Here is a 22,974-nt window from a genome sequence, read left to right on the forward strand (position 1 = left end):
ATTTTATATATATATATATATATATATATATATATATATATATATATATATATGTGTGTGTGTGTGTGTGTGTGTGTGTATGTATACACATATATATACCACGTCTTCTTTATCCATTCATCCATCGATGGGCATTTGGGCTGTTTCCATACTTTGGCTATTGTTGATAGTGCTGCTATAAACATGGGGGTGCATGTGTCCCTTCGAAATAGCACACCTGAATCCCTTGGATAAATACCTAGTAGTGCAATCGCTGGGTTGTAGGGTAGTTCTATTTTTAGTTTTTGAAGGCAACTCCATACTGTTTTCCAGAGTGGCTGCACCAGCTTGCATTCCCACAATGGACAAGTTTTTTTTTAGTCAGTTTTTCTGCCCTTTGGATCACGCTGTCCTTGGACTGGTGATCTTCCCTTGGCAATGTTTTGTGAAGCAAGCAGGAGTTCCTTGAGTCACAGCAGAGTCCCCGGGGCTTCTGTTTTTATCTGCATCTTGTTGAACACAATATTTATAGTATTTTTTGTAGGGCTTGAACCCATGAATCGTGAGATCATGATCTGAGCTGAAATCAAGAATCGAATGCTCAACCGACTGAGCCACCCAGGTGCCCCTCCTTCTTTTTAATGGCCCGGGAGAAGACAAGTGTCTTCTTTTTTCCCTTCCTTTTTTATTGACGTATAGTTGATATACAATGTCATATTAGTTTCAGGTGTACAACATAGTGATTAACAACTCTATACATTATGCTGTGCTCACAAGCGTAGCTACCATTTGTCATTGTACAAGACTCTAAGAACACTGTTAACTGTATTCCCTATCATGTACCTTTCGTCTCCATGACATATTTATTCCATAACTGTATCTCTCACTCCCCTTCACCCATTTTCCCATCCCCCACTCCCTTCCCTCTGGCAACTATCAGTTTGTTCTCTGTACTCATAGGTCTATTTCTCCTTTTGCTATTAGAGTCTTTCAAAGTTTGAAGGAAGTTCTCCTGGTTTCTCTTACTCTTTCTTTGGGTGACATATCTACTATTCTTTTAACTATTCCTTCAAGAATGTGGTTACTGGACCTCATTGCTATTTTTACTTTCCCTTCTTAGAATATACTATTGTTTTCATTGCCCCTCGTGACATGACTATTCCACCTGATGCCTGTTATGTCTCAAGTTTTTCTTTTATTTGTTCCAAGTGCCTATTTACTTCATTTTGAAAAAAATCTTAAGAATTATATGACCAAGAATCTTTATTCAATAAGGGTATTAAATTAGGAATAGAAAACTAGGGCAAAGGAAAGAAGAGTGAAAATATACCTGTTAATGACTGCTCATTACTTAATGTAATTGTCAAAACTGTTACTTGATGTGTAATTGTGTTTTGTTCAATAATATTTACTGAGATTCCTGGAAGCCAAAGTAAACAAGGAAACATAGGAAGTTATACAGGTCTTGTGACCAGAACAGAGAAATCATATCAGTTCTTCAAAAGAGGTTATGTTTTCCCTGGGGGTATTAAATTCCAAAAAGTGTTTCTTATGTGGATTCTTTATAGCACACAAAATATAATGAAAATGACCTCTCCATCAATCTCAAATGCAACAGTGATATTCATATGACTACATGACTGCTTCTTATTCTGACCTTGGTAGATCCTTTTGGCATAACATTTGAGCACAACTCAGTAAAATCAATTTACTTCCCTTGTAAAAACTCTTTTAACACTCTCTACCATTTCCTGATGCTAAAGATTCTTCATACTCCATGTCATAGTCTTTGTGAATTGAATATTGTACACATAGGATCCTTTCTCCAAGGCAAATGTGTACACTGAGTTATGGATTTGGTTGATTTTGATTATGGTCCATGGCACTAATTTTTTTTGTCTTTGGTTTGGGTCAATTTCTGTACCATTGGAGTCATACTAAGAAAGCTAACAAGTGTTAATTTTAACAATTATGATTATGCTGGGTAGTAAATCATACTTAATGCCCCAGCCTCTTCTTTACCTTCCTCCCGAGAGTCCAGATTGGTTTACAGTCAGAATTCCTGCAGTTTGGACCTTGAGGGTGGGACAGGACTGTGCTGCTCAAAACTCTATGAAGAACCTTCCCCTGGGGTGGGAATGGGAGCGTCCCTTTGACCACGGGAAGGGACGTGCAGTTCCAGGAAACACTTGCCAAACCACAGAGATTGCAGGCCTACTGCCCATCCATTATTACCATCATTATTTAACATCTTTCAAAGGTCAGAGCCAAAATAAATGGTCCGTCAGCCAAGTGAGCGACACCAACCTTTACCACAGGCAGTGGAGGCCCTTTTGGTATTTAGTAGCAGTGACTTGGGTCATATTCTTGTCTGATTCCATCAGACTGGCTGGGTTTCTGCCTTCTGCTGTCTTGCCACAACTTTTTTTTTTTTTTTTGGCAGTTCTCCCCACCCCCATCCATGCCCCCGCCAGCCCAGCCCAGTAATAGTTACTTGGTATGTGTTTGCTGCTCTTTCTTTCTTTCTTTCTTTCTTTCTTTCTTTCTTTCTTTTTTAGAATTAAACAAAGGGATTGAATTAATTGTGCTAGTGAGTGATAAAATATGCAGGGAGGGCTTTTGGGGGCTCCTGAATTTTGGGTTCTGGTCCATCTCTGAAATTCTGCTCCCCCTGGGGATAAAGAATAGTATTGTGGTCAAAAGTGTGGAGCCAAAACTCTGAGTTCAAATCCTGACTCTGCCACTTACTAGCTGAATAATCTTGGGCAATTTGCTTAACTTCTCTATGTTTCAGTTTCCTCATTATAAAATGGATTTAGTAATAAAAACCCCCCTCATGGATTTGAAATTTGATAGTACATGAAAAGTGCTTGGAGCAGTGTCTGTCTCAATGTGTTAGCTGCTATTATTATTAGGCTGCAGAAATCATGCCAAGGTGTCAGCCTTATACTGAGATCACTGTAGGTTGAGGCTGTTTGGGAGGGAGGTACTTGGGATTGTATTTGGAGATGGATAATGGGAAAGTACCTAAACCCCTCAAGACCCAGACCATCCAGCAAGATGGATTTTTTTTTTCTTGAGGATAAAATGGAGTGAAATTATGATGACTCAGAAATGTCTGCATCCTAGGGCTCATGGCCCACTTCATTGTTCATTCCAACAGAAGGAATGTTCAGTCCAGGTATGCATAAATTTTGCTCCATCTGCTTACCAGGGCCCAGCATCCAGGCAGAACCTCTGTTGCCTGAGGTAGGGGAACAAGGTAGTCTCATAGACTTTGAACCGGAGTGCTCAGGCTCTGAATCTTAGGTTAGCTTATTGACCTTTTTTGAGTCTCAGTTTCTTTCTCTATAAAACAGCAATTATAATTCCGACATTTCAAGGTAGTTTTGGAGACTAAATAACATGACACTTGTAAAATACCCTGCATAGTGTCTCGCCTTAAAAGACATTTGATTTGTTGGCTTCCTTCCCTTTCTTCTTCTCATTCTTCCCTGTCAGCTAACTTTATTCAGAAAGCCTCAGTGTAGGAAGTAATTTAGAGGAGTGCTTTCAAATTTAATGTGGGATGGAGGGGATTCTTGTTAAACTACATATGCTGATTCAGCAGGTCTGGAGTAGTAGGGCCTGAGTCTGTGCATCTAATCAGTCCCCGAGTGACACCAATCTTGTGTCTCAGGCCCCCATAGTAGCACAGCTCTCTAATTCCTCCCTTTGCATCTCATTATTATCTTTTAGATTCGTGTTAGTATTTTAATAGTCTTACCACACACATATGCTTATCTAGGATCATCATTTGGAGAAATAGCAAAGGTTGCATGTTACCGTGCACCTCAGAGTGTTTTCCCTCATCCAGCACAGGCAGCAATGGTTGAGGTCCAGAAGAAACCTAGCATAGGCATTTTATCAGGATTCCCATGGACCTGGGATCCCAAACTGTTTTACATAAAATACTGGGTTCCTGTCTGTTGAAAGTCTCCTTTCTGAATCTGGGTCCCTCCATAATGTAGATGGCAGGGAGGGAGTTGACTTAAAGACTACTTTTGCCCTCACTAAGCACCTCAGATATTTTTAGAGCCATGCACTCCAACTACTAGCCTTCTCCAGGTTCGATAGGTTATGTTCTCTCCAATGTACACAGATGGAGGAGTCTACTTTGGCTCTTTTTTTCTTTTTTGTGTGTGATACACACTTGTGAGTGCTTGGTGCATATTCTTTGACTGATTCTACAGATTTTAGCAGGTTTTTCAGATTTACTTTTGAGAACCCTCCTCACTGTTGTTTCTTTGTAGTATCAGAGCTTTTAAATATTTGACCTCCTTCTTTTTTCTTCGCTGCATTATTTACTGGAACTTCTTTACTCCGAACTACCAGGATCAGATGCATCTGCTGTGCGCATTTTGGGAACTGGCCCTCATTGTCCTCAGGCAACTTTTCTTGAAGTAAAAAAATGCAAAAGTGACTAATCTCCTTGAGTTACAAACCTTTGAGTTAGAGATGTGAAGAAGAAATAATAATAGCCTCCTTTTTTTTTTTTTTTAATTAAAACAAGACTATTTTTTCTTTTCTTTCCTTTTTTTTTTTTTTTAATTTAAGAACACTACAAAGTGTCCAACTTAGAGCTTGGTCATCAGCCACATTACAAAACGAACCAAGGCTACATCAGTCTTTTAGGCTTACCTTGGTGCTATTTCATGAAGAGTTTCTCCTACTTGGCTCAGCTCTGCCTAATAGGTTTGCCAGTTTGGGGAACATTTTGAAAATAGCCCCAGCTAAGAAGCCAGGCATTTTGAAAGTTAAGATGGAGAAGTATTGCAGGCAGAAAAATAGGGAACATATTTGATGTAAAGAAAAGTCAGTGGGGCCATTAATATTTCCATCTTATCTAGATATATCAGTCAGGGTCATAATAGAAAACAGATGGCACAGTCCATAATTAAGGACAATTTACAAAGGTATAGGTGTAGGGGAAACCTAGGACTAGTGGAGAGTTGTTACTGCCCTTGAGCCTGAAAGTGACCTTGGCAGGGAGGGATCCAACCTCACTATTCTTCCTCCACACTTTCAATTTCCCATTTCTTGCCAGAGCTCTCTGTTGGAAGAACCCAATGGGAAGCAGAGTGCATAAGAGTATCTTGTTATAGTTTATTCTGGGCAGCCTCCTGGAGCAGATAGCAGGGTGGAGGTGGGTGGACAGATGACCTATAGGGTCAAACAGAAGTAAACTACTCTTACACTTTCTTTTGAAGGACTTGTTCACCTGAAGGCAATATCAATATTGTGAGGTCCTAGAGGGAAGACACTGGCCTTCCCACTTATCTGTGGGATACTGTTTAAGGGATTGTTGAGTGAATGAATGGGGCTGTTTATTTCCTTCCTTTCTCTCTCTCTCTTTTAAGTTTATCCATTTTGAGATAGAGAGAGAGAGAGAGAGAGAGAGAGAGAGAGAGAGAACAACAAGAGCAGGGGAGGGGCAGAGAGAGAAGGAAAGAGTGAGAATCCCAAGCAGGCTCTGCACTATCAGTGTAGAGCCTGATGTGGGGCTCGAACTCATGAACTGTGAGATCATGACCTGAGCCGAAACCAAGAGTCCGATGCTTAACTGACTGAGCCACCCAGGTATCCCTCTTTCCTTTCTCTTGACTTGCACTTGGGGTGGCCAACAATAGCTGGATGATGCTGTCTTGGTTAGGGTCTTGTGTTCTGAATAGAGAGGCTTCTCATAGTCACAGCTAACTGACTCAAAGAGATTAACACTTCCTGTCTATGTGATTATTTTACTTTTAACAATATCATTAGTAAAACTGTTAAATGAAGGTAGAGTTTACTGCATTAATATCTTGAGTCTTTTTGTATTAACATTGTTTTTACAAGTATCCAGATTTAGCTAGGCAATGCATTCATGAATCTTTAGCTCATCTCAGTGAATATTAAATCTAACCCTGTTATTTCTCCTCTCACCAGTGCCCCACTGGCCCACAGATGGGTAAACTGTTTAATTTGGGAACCCATGTGACTTTTGATTCTTTCCCAGGCTGCTTCAAGAGAAGAACACAAAAAGGAATAAATTAACTTCATTAACTATCTGCAGTAGCTTTAAAAGAAGGTCTCTGGGTAATGCCAGGTTTCTTTTAACTGTCCATAGAGCAGGAGTCAAAATAGAAATGAATTTATTGGCTACAAACTTTGGAAAACTTCCTCATGCAGTCAAATTGTCATCCCTAAAGATTCTCAGACATTAGTATTTTGCAGGAAGGGATAGAGCTAAATGCCACAAGTGACTAGTTTGGAGGTACCTGGGGTTCCTGAAGTACTCAGGTGTAAGAGCAGAAGAGAACACATTGTTAGGGAGAGGAATGAGTCCCTTTTCACTTAGTGCTTTACTATTCTTGTCTAAGGGTTCTCAGGGTGTGCATGCGTGCGTGCACGTGCGTGTGTGTGTGTGTGTGTGTGTGTGTGTATGTGTGTGGTGTGGGGAGATAGAAGAAGTGGGGGAGCCTCAGAATCCCTTAGACATCCATGAAAAAGATGACTTTATCCTTTGCTAAATAGAATTGGGTCCTCAAATTCCATATGATCGTTCTTTGAAATTCTGATGGGTTTCTTTCCATACACTTTTGTTAATGAGTTTTTGACAGATCCTTCTTATTCTCATGAAATATATTGATATTTTATGTATTTCAAATCGAATGGATTGTTGATTTAATTCTCTGCAAGGATCATAACTCTTGGAGGACTTTTTTATAGTTCTGCTTCCCGGGTCCCCAAGGACAGAAAAGGCATGGCTGGCTCACATGAACCCCTCACATCACCCAGAGTCACAGGCATTCTCTGCTCCCATTAAACCCCCTGCTGTTAAGGTCCCTCCATTAATGGGTTTCTGAGTTTGGGTCATGCCATCTCTGGCTGAGGCTATGGACCTACAGAAGCATGCAATTTTTTTCCTTAATCAGGATTTGAGATTTAAAAGTAACTTTTGTTTCTTGTTTCTTCACATGTCATAACCATTTTGGATTTGACCTTTTTGCTTTTTGTATGGGGGTGAAGGACTAGAGCCACTGGAAAAGCTGCCTGTAGGCCTGCAGTTGGAGTTTCCACTACAGGCATGTTTTGTTTGGCAGGCAGGCAGGCAGGGCCCTTCACTCTACCCCTTCTCCTGCTACCACTAGACTGAATTGCTTCAAATGGAGCACACACTCTCCTGTTTGCCTCAGGCCACATTACTCCCTATTGCTGAATTCATTCTAGGCACATCCAGAAACTTTTATGTTCTCTCTTTTCCCAAACATTTTTTTAAAAAAACTTTATTTATTTATTTTTGAGAGAGAGAGAGAGAGAGAGAGAGAGAGAGAGAATGAGCAGAGGAGGGGACAGAGAAAGAGGAGGGTAGAGAATCCCAAGCAGGCTCTGTGCTGATACCAGAGAGACTGATGCAGGGCTCGAACTCACGAACCATGAGATCATGACCTGAGTTGAAGTTGGAAGCTTAACTGACTGAGCCACCAAGGCACTCCATCTTTCCTAAACACTTTAAAAAAATAGTTCTGTGTTCCATAATAATTATACCTGTCTTTACTTTTGACTTGGGATTGAGCTACTTGTGTAAATCAAATGATTCCTTATTTGTCCTGTACAAATAACAAAATTAACAATTGTATAGTTCTTTAGAGAGGTGGGTATTTTTCTCCATATTATGGATGGGAGGTTATATAGCATAGTGATTAAGAGTACAGGCTTTGGAGTTAGACAATTTGAGTTTGAATTTCACCTTTTGTAATTACTAGCATAGTCTCAGCTAATAAATGTACACAGTTTCCTCAACTGTAGAATGGGTATATACTATCTATCTTATAGGGTCATTATAAGAAGTAAATAATTAATTCACACAAAGTAATTAGAACCATGCCTGGCATATAGCAAGTGCTCAATAAATGTTAACTGCTAAAAATATTATTGTTATTATTAATAGCATATGAAAAAATGAAAACTTGAAAAAGTTGTGAAATCTAAAGTCACAACAGCTAGTTGGCAGGAGCGTTGGGGCTTTAATCAAGATTGAGAAATGTCTGGTACTGGCTTCTTTCCTCCGTATTTACTACTGATTTCCTCATGTGTTCTGAGGGGACTATAAGGTGAATCATTTTTTCTTTCATCTTTCAGCTTCCTTATCTTCATTTTCTTTTGTTTACTCACCTTTAGAACTCTTGGGCATCATCTGTCCAGTCATGGGATCCATCTGTCAGAATTCAGCAAGGTGTAGGGATGTCCACATCCCTGCAGGTGGACTCTCCTTGACACAGAGCTGCTGGGGATGTCTGGGGTCCCTCTGAATTCTGTCCAGATAGATAGCCTGGAAAAATTAACATCCTACTTAAAGTAAAAGTATCCTATTGTTGCCACACAGCAAATATTTTAGAAAACAATCAATAAGCATATATTTCTCCATGCTTCAGTTTCTTTCTTCTTAAGAGCAAGAATACTTAAATTTAGTGATCTCATTTGTCATTCACATCCCTTTGAGGTAGTGAAAAATAGGTTAAATTATCTCCAGGGGGGTGGGGCCAGGAGAAGGGTAATGAAGTCCAGTGTGAAAAGAACACAGGCTATGAAGTCAGGCAGATGAGGTTCAAATGGCTGTTTCATTTTCTGCTATGTCTCCAAGTCCCATTTTCCTCATCTATAAGGAGGATAAGCAGAGGACTGTGTGGAGGCTTAAAGGAGGTACTGTTCACCAAAGAGATAATGCCAGGTACTTAGCAGGTAAATATGGCTGTTATTGGGGAGGTGACTTTTCACACTGGCTAAGGGTCACAGTGGGGAGCTCAGAGAAAGGGGATGCCATAGTGGGAATAATATTTGAGGAAGACTATGATGGAGGAAGATTTAAGTGGTCAGCCCAGTGACTTGACCATATTAGGTAATCGGCAAGCTGGGTATTGACTGGAAATAGGATTTATATAAGAGAAGACAGGAAGTAATACCAGTTTGCACAAATGTGTGAGATGGTCATGGAGACAAATCTAATTGGAAAAGAGTGGTAGACCATATGATTTCATATGCAAATTGGTTGCACATTTTAGAAGGCTTTGAAATGCCAGATTGAGGAGCTTGAACTTATTTCATTAAGGAAATAATGAACTTATTTCATTATTTCAATAGGAAGCCATTGAACATTCTTAAACACATATTTTGACATATTCAATTTTGGTTAGAACTGTGTTTGTGTATTGGGCCTCTTCATCATGATTGGAGGAAGATGTGTCTGGTTAGACGATGCTAGTTCTGATTTTTACATTTAATGGAAATGCCACAGAGACAGAATTTCTTTTGGACTGGAAGATAAAGTTGGATGCCACCACTTTGGCTGTGAGGAGACTAGATCTGTCCACTGTGGGGGAGACAAAAGAAGACGAAGGGAGAAATGAATGAGTATCCATATGAGATTTTTGGTGATACTAGTCTAGAGAGGGATGAAGCAAATAGAAACATGGAAGAAACTGCTTTCCCTATTTGTTTTTTTTTTATAAGAGATACTGGGTGTTTTTAAAGTTTATTTATTTATTTTGAGAGAGACAGTATGTGCACGCACGCTGGGGGGAGGGGCAGAGAGAGAGAGAGAGAGAGAATGAAAATCCCAAGCAGGCTCTGTGCCGAGAGCAGTTCAATGCAGGGCTTGAACTCACAAACTGTGAAATCATGACCTGAGCTGAAATCAAGAGTCAGACGCTCAACTGACTGAGCCACCCAGGTGCCTTTGTGGAATCTCTTATGGATAGCAAATACATGGCATGCACAGTCTATTTCTTTTTTTTTTTTTTCAACGTTTATTTATTTTTGGGACAGAGAGAGACAGAGCATGAACGGGGGAGGGGCAGAGAGAGAGGGAGACACAGAATTGGAAACAGGCTCCAGGCTCTGAGCCATCAGCCCAGAGCCTGACGCGGGGCTCGAACCCACGGACCGCGAGATCGTGACCTGGCTGAAGTCGGACGCTTAACCGACTGCGCCACCCAGGCGCCCCTGCACAGTCTATTTCTAATTCGATCCCACTGCAAATGTTAATTGATCTTGGTATGTTTTCCTATTGAGCTCAATGGTAGTCTTAGAGTCCTTGTTAACACAATGTTTCAGGCAGCTTTTATCAATTTATCAGAGTTAGCACTGGAATTCAAACCTATCTGTCATGTCTGGAGTAAGAAATGAATGAGAAATAGATTATGGCTATACTCACAGTACAAATCAATTCTTACTTTTCCAGGTGGAACTTGCGGAAATCTGTGCCAAGAGCGAGCGTTATATTGGCACTGAAGGAGGAGGGATGGACCAGTCCATATCATTTCTTGCAGAAGAAGGAACTGTAGGTGACATTAAGCTATTTGGAAATATCAACTAGGCAAAGTTCCAATGGAGAGGAAGGCCCTGAGATCTTCCACATCCTTGGTTCTGGGCCACCAATTCTATCAGGTTCTATTGTAAATGGTATTTCTCAATTGCTTTGTAATTCAAGGCTGCTATCAGTTCACCTATTATGTTTCATGTTGATCACCTCTTTCTTAGGCTTCCAGAACCATACTTCAAGTCTGTTTTTCTCTTGTGTCTACTTTTTCCCCCTTCTATTTCTTTTCATTGTTAAATGAGATTTCTCAACTCCTTGGTTGTTGAGACCTCCTTTCCTGCTCTCGTCCCAAATCACTTCATCTCATGGCATTTTCATAATCTCTTGTTGGTTTTAAACCCAAATGTTAACTTCTCTTACCACATATATTCACAACCCCTCTTTTTATAATTTACACTTTGGTATCATTTTTCTCTGTCAACATTTTTGGGGCTTCAGTGGCGGGGAAAAGAATGTTGATGGTAAGCCAGAGATGAATTCCTTAGCTGCATACTACTTCCCCTTGGCTATCAACTCCCTTAGGCAGAGTAGAGGTTTTGGTTGTTGCCCATAAACCCATTTCCAAAGTAGAAGCAGACATTTCTTTAAAACCTTTTCTTAGTTTTTCAGCAGATTCCTACAGGCTTGGCTATTTTCCAAGAATACCTGGATTTCTTCTTATTAAGAATATTTATTATTGATTTCTCTAAGCCAAAGACATGAAGCATGAGAAAATGTGGTTTAATGTTGAGAACACACTCTGGGTGTTTGGGATGAGACCTGACAAGCATAGATGGTGGTAAGAGTCCTGATGTTAATGTAAGTTAGCTATAGAGTCTGAACAAAGTCCAGTGTCTTTGAGCTTACAAAACACTTCATGACCTGGCCCTTGCTTTACCTCTCCAGCCTACCCTGTCACCAATCTTCAACCCTCCAACTTTGAGCTCCAGCCAAATTTCAATACACAAAGCTCTATTAACACCTCATGTTTTTTGCCTCTGAACTTGCATATGCTCTTCCCTCTCTTTGATATCCCATTTGGGTCAAGAAATCCTCTGTCTGCCCTAGTTTTTCTCATCCTTTAAGACTCAGTTTAGATTTCCCTTTTTTCAAAGGAGCCTACACTAGGTGATCAGATGCTTCAACTATGTGTCTATAAAGCTCCCTGCACTTTGCTACCACTGTAACACAACCTAGAAATGTATTCGTCTACTTGATTGTCTTTCCTGCTAGATTGTGAGCTCTTATGAAGGCAGGGACAATGTCTGTCTTGTTCACTGTTGTATCTCCAGTGCCTCATACAGTGCCTGGAAGTCAATAAATAATATTTGAATCGAATGAGTGCATTTTTAGGAAAAATGTTTGCTAAGGTAAATAAATACATAAATTATTTAACATTTTCTGAATTCTAATACATTATATCTCACCTGTCATTTTTCTTCCAATAGGCCAAGTTGATAGAATTTAGTCCTCTGAGGGCAACTGATGTGAAACTCCCAAGTGGAGCAGTGTTTGTGATTGCCAACAGTTGTGTGGAAATGAATAAGGCAGCGACTTCACACTTCAATATCAGAGTGATGGAGTGTCGGCTGGCTGCAAAGGTATGAATTTGGCACACTAGTGAAACCTGGAGTAGGCTTTCCCTTGTCCTTTTTCTCCTTTTTCCCTGCTACTTTGTCTCTTTCCGTAAAGTTTAGGGCAATATTTTTAGTGCAGCAATATTTTAAATGATAATCTTTGGGTAGAGAGCAATCTGATTCCAAACTCAGGAGATAAATAAACCTATAGGTGTGCCCTGCAACCTCTAGGCATTTGGAAGCTATGTGAACTTCACAGTTGAGTCTTCTAGGGTGGCATGGGGAGAAGAGGAGAATTTATATCTGTGAAGCACAGTCCGTGGGTTAGGTATGGGTGGAGAAAGGTAGTTGGAGGTGACTGATGGGAAGTGACCATAAATGATCTTGTTTCCTCAACAAATGTGATGGTAACCCCAACACCTGCTGCTGTCAGATGCACCATTTTTGTAGCAGCAGGCCATCACTGGTCACTCTAAAAAAACGGACTCGCTGTAATGCTCCTGTGCCCAAAAGACTTTTACATGTCTGCAAAGGAAACACAAACCAGCAGGGAGTTTTGGGAGTTCTCTGTTCCATAGTTTAGAAGAATCTTGCCAGTCAAGCCTTAAATCTACTTAGGAAGTATTTATTGAATACCTGTTGTATGCCTAGGAGCATGAAGATACACAGAGAGATATAAGACATAAGAATAGAGAGAGTAGAGTGGAGAGTTAAAATTAGAGGGATGTGAAATTAGAGTTAAAATTAAAGGAAATGGTTAGTATGTGATCAGGTATGGTATGTAAGCAGGTGCTCCAAAAATGACGCAGAAATGAAATGTTATGGAGGATCCAGAAAGGTACATGGTATGACCAGAAATGTGGAGAGAATTAAGGCCTGGAGCTGGGGAGTGGGTTCTGGCTTAGGAGGTGCACTGTGCTTTCTCCTAGTTAGAATGAGGGCTTAGAAATTTAAGTCTGATCAGATAATTCCCCTGCTTAACACTTTCAATTTTTTTTATTTCATTGGAATAAAGTAAAAAGTCCTGGAGAGCCTTGCAAGATCTGATGCCTGTGCACTTCATCCTCTTCCTGTCTTAGCATCCCCCACTCCCATTACACTCCGGTTATAACGCTCCTTCCCACCCCAGGGACTTTGCACATGCCCAGAATGCTCTTCCCCTTGCCTTCTTTGAAGTCTCAGCCTAAATGTCCCCCAGGGAAGCTTTCCTTGACTTTCTTACTCCCAGACTAAGGTTAAGTCTCCCTTCAAATTTCATTGTATGTACACTTCTCAGTTATGGAATTTATCACCATTGTTTAATGTCTGTCTCCCTTTTTTTTTTTTTTAATGTTTATTTATTTATGAGACAGAGAGAGACAGAGCATGAACAGGGGAGGGTCAGAGAGAGGGAGACACAGAATATGAAGCAGGCTCCAGGCTCTGAGCTGTCAGCACAGAGCCCGACGCGGGGCTCAAACTCACAGAATGCGAGATCATGACCTGAGCCGAAGCCGGACGCCTAACCGACTGAGCCACCCAGGCGCCCCTGTCTCCTCCTTTTGATACAATTTTATCGGGAGCCAGGACTGCATCCATCTTGCTAACTCTTGTATCTCTCTAATGCCTGGCATTGTGCTTAGGCCAAAATAGGCACAGGATAAACATTTGCCGAATAAATGAATAACTCCCTGTGTTACCTGCCCTGTCATATGTATTTTGCTCAATTTCACAATATTTTACCAGTGCATATTGGACGAGCTACTGTGGAGAAAGTACCTTACAGCTACTGTGTAAGGTACAGTTATTCCTGTGACTGACTTGCCACTTCACCCTCCTCCCACCACCTGAAGTTGTGAAGTTAGGGGGAGTTGAGATACGATGAGCCAGAAAAATAAAAGGTGCTTTTTTTCTGGAACATTTTGGCATTATATTTTTTTAAAAATCATGGTTTAAATGTTTTAAATTTGGAATTTACTCATTCAGATAATTTCTAAAATTTGTGTAAAAGCAATGCTTTAATATCAAACTTCACAGTATCTGATCCGTGCATATATGAGAAGTAGTGCAATAAACTTTTCAATATCAAAGCGTCAATGACAGTGAAGTTTTTTTTTTTCCTTTAGGACAACAAGCTTCCTCTTTCAGGAGGTGGAAGAAATTCGTATCTTATTTATTTGAGGGTTTATTCTTGCTGACTTTGAGATTGATGAGTAAGTGTAGTCTTCCTGAGGAGACTTCATGCACACACAACTTTGTTTTCAAAGTTTCATCATGAAATGAGGTGTCCTCTACGAGATCTACAGCTACAACGAGTATGAGATGTGAAATGGGTTCCTGTTGTGACTCCTCCCTTCCCAAGATGCAAGGGGAGAGAGGAGCGCAGGTGTGGGGCTGAGTCTCTAGTGGAAGTTGTCAGAATGGGGAAATGTCTGAGAGTTAACTAGAAAAAAAGCCATCTCTCTTGGAAGCAGTAGTGGCTGAAAAACCTTACTCCACTGCAAAACCTCTTGTTCTTGAGGATATCTTCTGAGTTGATAGCTCCACATGCGTCTTAGAGGTACTCTGGTCAGTGCAACTGGCATCTGAATTTTGGTTTTTGCCCCCTACTCCTCCTAATTGGTATATACTCTGAATTTGTCTCTCTTTTAAAATATGGAAGAAAGACAAGTGAAAGACTTTATCAAGATGAAAAATGTTTCCTGAATCATGTTGCTGCAGATCAGTAGAATCTGAGATTCTGTACAAAAGGGAAGTAAAGATAAAACTGCTAATATGATCTTGATGTTAAGAATACACTTTTGCCTGGGAATCTAGGCTGAGATTTTACTAAGCACATTTTCCTTCTAATATGGTTCCATTCTCTTATTCACATGTGGGTGAATATAATATTTGTTTGGAAATGGTCTCATTAGATTAGGAAAGAAACCTCCCACGTGAAAAGGTAAAGAAAGTTGTCTTAATTTGGATAAACTTTCTGTTTTCAGACGGTAAAAGTGTCTGAATGACTAATGACTAATCAGAATAGCTTCAAAAATGAGACTGATCAGACAGAGCTCTCTGCAGCAAAACTGTAATGAATGACACTCATTTTCCCACTGCTCCCAGCTCTCCAAGCTCCTCTTCGGAAAATGAGTGCCTTTTGTATCTGCTTAACACGGGGAAGTACACTGAACCAACAAAGATGGTTTTTCTTTGTTTGGCTTTAACATCGATAGTTTCTTCTATCCTCAAGTCTCCTTTCTGTCTCTCTTTCTCTTTCTCCCTCCCCCTCTCCTTACTAGCTCCTCTAGTAGCTTCCAAAAACTAAATGATGCAGATTCACTGAAAGTCAGAGTCTGGTAGAGCCATTTGAACTAAAATTAAAAACATTTCAAAGCAAACTCAGTAGAGATTTATAATTACTACTTGCGTAAGGGATACTTTTAAGTGAAGCACATTTTTATGTTCTTAAATTAACAAAGTGGCCAGAAATCTTTCATGAGCACAAAATTTTTCAGACTTTATACACATTCAGTGGCTTAAACCTTTCCAGAAATGTTTTATGTCTATAAAAGAGAGCATCCCTTAATTATATTGGGGGATAAAATGTGTGATGCTGATAATAAGCATTATGGGAAGTCAGAAAGGGAAGGGAAATTATTCCATTGCTTTTGCATACCCCGAGCTCCTTGTGGCAACATGTGAAGCAATGAAGGAGAGAGTTTCATGTGGTCCTTTGGCACTTGAAGGAAATTTTACAACGTGACTCTTTACAGAGCCTGTCTGGTCAGGGGCCATCACTCGTCCGGTGTTTTAGCTCCTACCAGTTAATGGTCAATATGGAACTTATTCTCTGTCTAGTGATAGAATGTGAGAGGTGGGCATCATCTCAGGGCTCTGGCAGTTTTCTTGAATTTCAGTGGAGAAAAACCAAATACCCAAGAACGTGGCCGGTCTCGCTCAGCACTGTTGATTCAGTAGAACACACTCTGCCAAGACTCCAGTGTGGAGCATTCCCGGAATGGTCGGACCACACTGCAGGGTAGAGGATGCTCATATTGGGGAACAGGGGCAATGTGTTCAGTGGAACCAGGTTGTGGCAGGGACTTCAGTACCACGCTAAGGATCAACCAGGCTTGGTCGTGGAAGCATGGGGAGCCATTGCTGTTAGCAAGGTTTTAGAAGTACGAACCTGGCAGCAGGTTGAAGAGAAGCGGGGTTGGGATAAAAAGGGAGGGGTATGAAAGAGGCTGTGCCTGAACCTGGTAAAGGTTGGGCATAAAGCTCTCTGTGATTGGGTTTCTGTCTTTCTTTGGGCATGATATTTTCCCTGGCTACCCTCCCCACTCCTGTTATGTCAAATGTCCTTTTATGTGTTAAATGCCTTCTTTCCACATCCTGCATTTGTCCATTATTGCAGTTTATGGCAATTAGATGAAGTGCTTCACTGTGTAATTCTTGTTTAACACCTCTCTTCTCTGGTAGACTGAGACCTCCCTGTGGTCAGGCACCGTGTGTGCCTGTGAATAAACACTGTTGTCTGCCTAGGGCCTGGGGAGTAGTGGGCACTCAGCAAATGCTCCTTGTACACAGGCAAGCGTGAATAAAGGAAACGTGTTGAGTTGATAAGGACTGCAGTTTTAAGCCGAAATGATGGGTGGAAAGCCTAGCTCTGCCACTGGTGGGTGGGTCTAGGGAAGGTTGGATGGAAGGTGGCTGGAAAGTGAGAGGCGGTGAAATTTCCCATGGAATTTTCTTGTAAGTGGTTAGAAATTTGAGCATGGAATATAACTTTTGGCTAGGGGGAGAACCTTCAGATCTACTTGTTTGGAGATAACAGTTGAAACCAAGAGCTAAGTTCAGTTTGCTGAAGGAAAGAGTGTGGCAAGAAAAGATCAGAAGGTCGGGGGTTAAACTTGCAAGGTGACTTCAATGAGATAATGAAAGGGGAAAAATGAGTCATGGAAGGAAATGAGGCAGGGACCAGAGAGGTGAGAAACCAGGAAAACTCAGTGCTATAGAAGCCAACGAAACAGGAAATTTGACTTATTAGGACTTTTTAAAGGGACTGAGAAAACTCCAGGGACTTTGGGAGTGGCTTGGGAGGTAAGAAAAACCTTTGGGAGGCCATATTCCTTAACTGGAGTTTGGTATGGGAAGAGTGGGAGAAATGAAGAGTGGTAGCTTTAGGAATAATGATTTTAAGACAGGAAACATCTGTGTATGTTTGAAGGCATGGGAGAAGGTGTCAGGTAGGTGAGAACTACTAGAGAGTCAGGGGAACATGGGGAGGGAAGGAAAACCATAGTGCCCTCCAAGGTGCTAGGTGTTTTTAGTGTTATCTTACTTAATCTTCATGGTAGCTTGTGAAGTAGACATCAAGTGAGCCATGTTACATACTGGGAGTTTTGGGCCAAGGTAGCTTGTGACCTGTTTTAAGTAAGCACAGGAGTCCAGGTCTGTCCTCATCCCAGCTCTTTCCATTGTGCCCCTTATGAATTAGGTGTGAGTGGGATCCAGAGCATGATGTTTGGGGATGCCTTTTTTCTAAAAAAAAAAAAAAGGCAGGATGTGTTGAGGGTGTGGTGAGAACTGTGGTAGATACGTCTGCACAGTTGTGCGGGTTTCTTCGGCTTTCTCCTGTGGCCTGAAACCTGCTATGGAGTGCAGGCAGTGCGGATCACTAACACTGCACAGGGTCATTGTGGTTCTGTGTTGGTGGTGGTTATGAGTGCAATGTGCACACGGAAGTCACCACCTGCCACGGAATACTGGAGAACAGCTCTGTGTAGTTGGAAGCGGGTAAGGGAGAGATACGCAAAAAATGAAAAGGATTCACAATAAAACATCTGTGTATGATCCCACTTATGTAGAGCTATATGTGTGCAGGTATCCATAACATTTGTAGAAATATATGATAGGATGATTATGAAAATGGTGGTTGGTAGTTGTCTCGTTGGGATAACTACAGACGATTTATTGTACTTTGCTTTTTTTTTTTTTTTTTTTTTTTTTTTACTTTGAACTGTTTGTGTTCTTTGAAATTTTAAAAATAAGCATGTGTCGGGGCGCCTGGGTGGCGCAGTCAGTTAAGCGTCCGACTTCAGCCAGGTCACGATCTCGAGGTCCGTGAGTTCGAGCCCCGCGTCAGGCTCTGGGCTGATGGCTCAGAGCCTGGAGCCTGTTTCCGATTCTGTGTCTCCCTCTCTCTCTGCCCCTCCCCCGTTCATGCTCTGTCTCTCTCTGTCCCAAAAATAAATAAACGTTGAAAAAAAAAAAAAAAAAGCATGTGTGATTTATGTAACCTGAAACAAAACAACATAGCTGCTTTTGTTGTATGGAAGATAGCTTGTTGAATGGAGTGTTTTTAGAGGTAACTAAGGGAAGGGATTAGAAATTCTAGCCTTTTGCTGACCAGGTGAAGAGGAGACTTGGTACCTTTCCCACTGATTTGTTAGTACTGCTGAATGCAATGGGAAAGTCAAGGAGAGGTGGATTCTGACAGTCAGGCTCCTGAAATAGGGTCCATATCTTACCACTCTCCCAGCACACTCTCTGACAGCAAGCTCCAGCAACTCTCCAGGACTGAGGGCTTTTTCTGTCTGTAGCAGAGCTCTGAGTATGCACCTGACACAACCTGGAAGTGCTAGGGAAGTAGCTTGCAAGTAGCCCTCACCGGATGATGGATGAGAGTTAGTGGGTAAATATCCCAGCTTTCTTGCCCACAGGCAGGGCACATCTGAGGTTTTTACATACAGGCTCCAGAGGGCCTGCTGGGCCCGGCCTCACCTGTCTGTATCAGTACACCTTGCACTGGCTTCTGTTCCTGTCTCACTTTCTACTCCTCTACCAGCATCTTGCAATCATCCTTTCTTCTAAATACTTGCCTTAGGGCCTGCTTCTGAGAGACACCAACCTGAGACAGGATCCTAGCACCCTTTATCTGCTTCTTTCCATGACTGTCGACAAAACACTTGTTGCCTGCTTTCTTGCCCACCAAGCATGGAACAAGCTCAGGAGCCTCCCACAAGTGGTATCTGATACAAAGACTTAGTACTTGCAGCGGTGCAAAGAAAGTGCTAGATGTTGACAAAGAACTGCTTTCTCCTATTTCCCCACCCTGCTACAAGTGAGGAACTTGTGACGAAATGACCCATAGCCCTGACTCATAGCCCTGACTCACAACTGTGAAGTAGGCCAATCACCAGGGCCTCAAGTGGCAAATTCCTTCATGAAGTTCTGTCTTTGAGCAACAGTGATCTTACCCATCCCCTTCCTTCATCTGCAAGTCACATCTTTCTGTTTCCTGAGCCAGATTCCAAAGGGCTTAAGCAGCTTTCCTATTTTACTCCTACGACGCAGCACGCTGTTTGGTGGCTCATGGCCATGCTGCTGTTGTTAATTGAAATACATATCAAATTGGCCATGTGGACCCAACAGCAAACTGGGATATTGCTGGAGTGAATGCTAACTTTTGTATGCTAGTGCCTATGTCTGTGGAAGAAAAGCACACATGGAGGCTGCCTTAAAAAAACAACCTTGTAGGCAGCAGCAGGCATCCCTCCCAGACTTTCTCCTCACACATCCCTGGCCCAGTTTCCTTGGTTCAAGTGCCTGAGGCAATGTGACTTGTCCAAGTGAGCCCAGGGATGGAAACTTGAAGACTGTTGTTTACTAAAAGGTCCTTAGGAAGAGCCCACAGTCATCACTCGGGGGCCATCTTTTTTTATGTTTCCTTTTCCTTCCTTTTTTTTTTTTTTTTTTGATGGAACACATCTATCAAAGTGTTTTTAAATCACTGGAATGTTCATTTCTAGCATAAATCTTAGTTTGTGCTTAGAAATGCATTCATAGGGCTTGAATGGCAATTTGAACTAGTGTAAGCAACACCGTGTAGATGTTGGCCGTGACTCACTGAGAATGTGGCCTTGAGAAATCAAGAAAGAGTTAGAGGATCAGGGTTTAATTTCTAGCTCTGTTTCTTACTAGTTAGATGACTTTGGACAAGTCACTTAGTCTCACCTCTTAAACAGAGTAATAACACCCATCTCATAAGGCTGTTGAAGATTAAAAGAAATAAAAAGCACATTTTAAATCATATACAGGTATAATTACTTCTGTTTGCTTCATTGCTTATTTTGGCTGGGTTTGGATCTGTGTTTCAAGAAAGTATCATTCTAGGAGATTATCAACTTAAGTTCTTTTTCTGTATAATATAAATATATTGTTCTATGTATGTCTTTGTAAGTTTTCTCAAACAAATTTGGCAATACATTGGAATATAGACCATGGATGAATGAATTAAATAAAAGAGCAAATCCATGGAGGTATCAAATCTAGCACTGCTCAAATGCTAACTAAATGTTCTAAGCAAACAAAGTCAGAAGGAAAGGTCTTAGCTTTAGTCCTTGCTTTGGAAATGGTACCATGTTCTGTGAAATAATTGAACAGAAAAGTAGAATTCTTTTTCTCTTTTCCCAGTTCTGCCTTAAAATCATTAACTCCTTTCAAATGTATTAGCCAGAGTTTTAAAAAGAGGACTAATGAATATAAGAACTTCTGTTATTAACATTCTTCAGAAGTGAGTGGCCCTAACCAAAGTTCAATGGTCTTTTGGTAAACCCTGCTTCCTGTCTAAAAGAAAGCAAATCAAATCATCAGCATAATAGAAGAGTAAATCAGATGCACATTTTCCTGAAGACTAGTTTCCCCTTCTTTTACTTGCTTCTTTTTGCTGTTTGTATTGTCTGCACCTGCCTCACACTAAAGGAATGAATTTTATAGACCTTAGGATGAGAGATATCTTCACTCTTTTGATTGTCTCCTGCTCTGAAGGGCTGCGAGTGGTCTGGGGAGAATGAAACACATTCTGGATTGAGGTTCCCATAAGTGGACCTGGTTACAAAGATTTGGTTTGTACCTAACCCTCTCCATCAGACTAAGGGATGCCTCAGGGTGCAGTTGGAAGCCACACTCTTCCCTTGAGGGTGGAGAAGCATACAGAGCTAGTTCTACCAGCGATCTAATGAAGTGGTTTTTCATAAGGTCACCAATGAGGTTTTCATTTAAAATCTGGGACTTTACTCCAAATGCCCAGATACTTAAATTCATTAGCCATTTTCAAAGAGGCATGTGGTAAACAGGAAGTGCTCTAATGAAATCGGGCATACAGTGTCCACCTCAGGACCCAGGTCACATGAGAATTGAGTAGCTTTCTGTAGACTGTATAGAGAGTGGTGTATTAGGGATGAACTGAATAGGGATAAAAGAAAAAAATCATTCCAAGAAATAGCCCTGAGGGAAAGTGGTAGCAGGCAAAAAAAAAAAAAAAACCAAAAAAAACAAAACAAAACAAAACAAAAAAACCAACAACAACAAAAAACAAAAACAAATCAGTGGGATATTAGGAATTTTAAGGAAAAATATTTAACTAGCCTGCGAGTGTCACACAAGCATGTTTAATTCCAAACATATGAATCCAGTGTGCATTTTCAAGCAATGATGGGAATTGTGGATAGGTTGAATAGGAAAAAAAAAAACAAAAACCAAAACCCAACAGCTTAAAGTTGAATTTGGCTAATTAAAATAGCACCTATCAATTTCTGAAATGAAAGATAACCACTATCTTGGTTTGAACTTACAGCTCCTGGCAAAGTACAAAGGCTTGCAATGGGATAAAATACTGCGGCTAGAGGAGGTGCAGGCCAAACTAGGGGTCAGTCTGGAAGAAATGCTCGGGATCGTGGAAGATGCCCTTCACCCTGAACCCTATAGCCCTGAGGAGGTCTGCAGGTGTTTGGTAATTAGCCTGCAGGAGCTTCGAACCCAAGTTCTGAGTCCAAACACTCAAGACGGTGAGTCTGCTGAAGAAAGTTAAGAACATGGATTGTTCCCATACTCACAGCTGGAAAGATTACAATTTTCCCATGGATTTGACTGATTTAGAAGCATGCCTGAGGGTACTTGGAGAATGTGTATGTTTTGTCAAACTTAACTATCTAGATGCTTGGCTCCATTGAATCCATTCATTCATTCGTCAACAAATGTCTCCTGATCTGCTATATGCCAGGTATTCCGGTGAGGCAAAGGTGAATAAAACAAGGTTCCTGCCCTTGAGAAGTTCCTATTTCAGTAAGCTTTTCTTTTTTTCTTCTGTCCATTTTCTTGGTTATTATATTATTTACATAAAAAGGTCTAGGTTAGAACAGTGCTTATAACTGCTGAGATACGCCCTGGGACACCAGAAAGTCTTCCCTGCTTAGGTTGAAATTTGTTGCCCACTTTAGTGTGAAAGTTTTTTCTGTTTGCCTGCTGCTTTCAAGAGATCTTGTTTTCACGCTGATAATATCAGATCCCTGAGATGAAGGCCAGGTAAAGGTTGGAGGTGCACTGGGGTGGCTTCTCTTCCTAGAAGCAAAGGTTATCTATCTGTGGAAAGTCAATACCAGTGGTGCAAGTGGAGCAGGGACATCTAGCTAAGATCCAACCATTTCTGGAGGTAGAGTTGGGTTGGGAGCTTGTAAAGATCAGCCTCAGAGCCCCATTTCAGTTCAGTTCAGTACCTAAGCTGCTTAACATGGATGTTAAATTTCTCCTCAATTTGGCCTGTGTTCTGTCCTGTCTCCCTTTCGAGCCCATACACATCCACTCGTATAGTGTTGTCTTGCTGGACCATTCCACTTACTAATTGCATCTTGGTCTTGCCTCTGGACCTTTAATCCTAAACATCACTGCCCTTTTCTAACTAGAGCTTTCCTCTTTTCTGAAATGCGGTTCCTATCTAAAAAGTTCAATATAATTCTTATCTCTTCTGGATCCTTCTCAATCCACAGCTTGTTCTCTTTCTCTGTATCTATGTTCCTTTTTCTCTATATCTGCCTGTCTTTCCAACCTCTCTCTATCTCAGCATTTAAAGAATAAGTTAATTTCCCAGAAAACCTTGGAAAACACAAAAGATAATTTCCTTTTTTTTTTTATATATGAAATTTATTGTCAAATTGGTTTCCATACAACACCCAGTGCTCATCCCAAAAGATGCCCTCCTCAATACCCATCACCCACCCTCTCCTCCCTCCCACCCCC

General features: G+C 41.0%; 1 protein-coding gene across 3 annotated transcripts in view; it reads left to right on the forward strand.

Moving 5' to 3' along the window:
- Positions 1-22,974, forward strand: part of GALK2 (galactokinase 2) — a 148,855-nt gene that overhangs the window by 80,883 nt on the left and 44,998 nt on the right. For all 3 annotated transcript variants that reach the window (XM_040492654.1, XM_040492655.1, XM_040492653.1), the window contains exons 6-8: positions 10,238-10,336; positions 11,803-11,955; positions 21,536-21,746. In XM_040492654.1, the coding sequence (XP_040348588.1) occupies positions 10,238-10,336; positions 11,803-11,955; positions 21,536-21,746 (463 nt within the window). The remainder of the gene's footprint in view (positions 1-10,237; positions 10,337-11,802; positions 11,956-21,535; positions 21,747-22,974) is intronic.

This window comes from Herpailurus yagouaroundi, unplaced genomic scaffold (genome assembly GCF_014898765.1).
Source record: "Herpailurus yagouaroundi ecotype Mexico unplaced genomic scaffold, PumYag 184, whole genome shotgun sequence".
NCBI classification, from domain to species: Eukaryota; Metazoa; Chordata; class Mammalia; order Carnivora; family Felidae; genus Herpailurus; species Herpailurus yagouaroundi.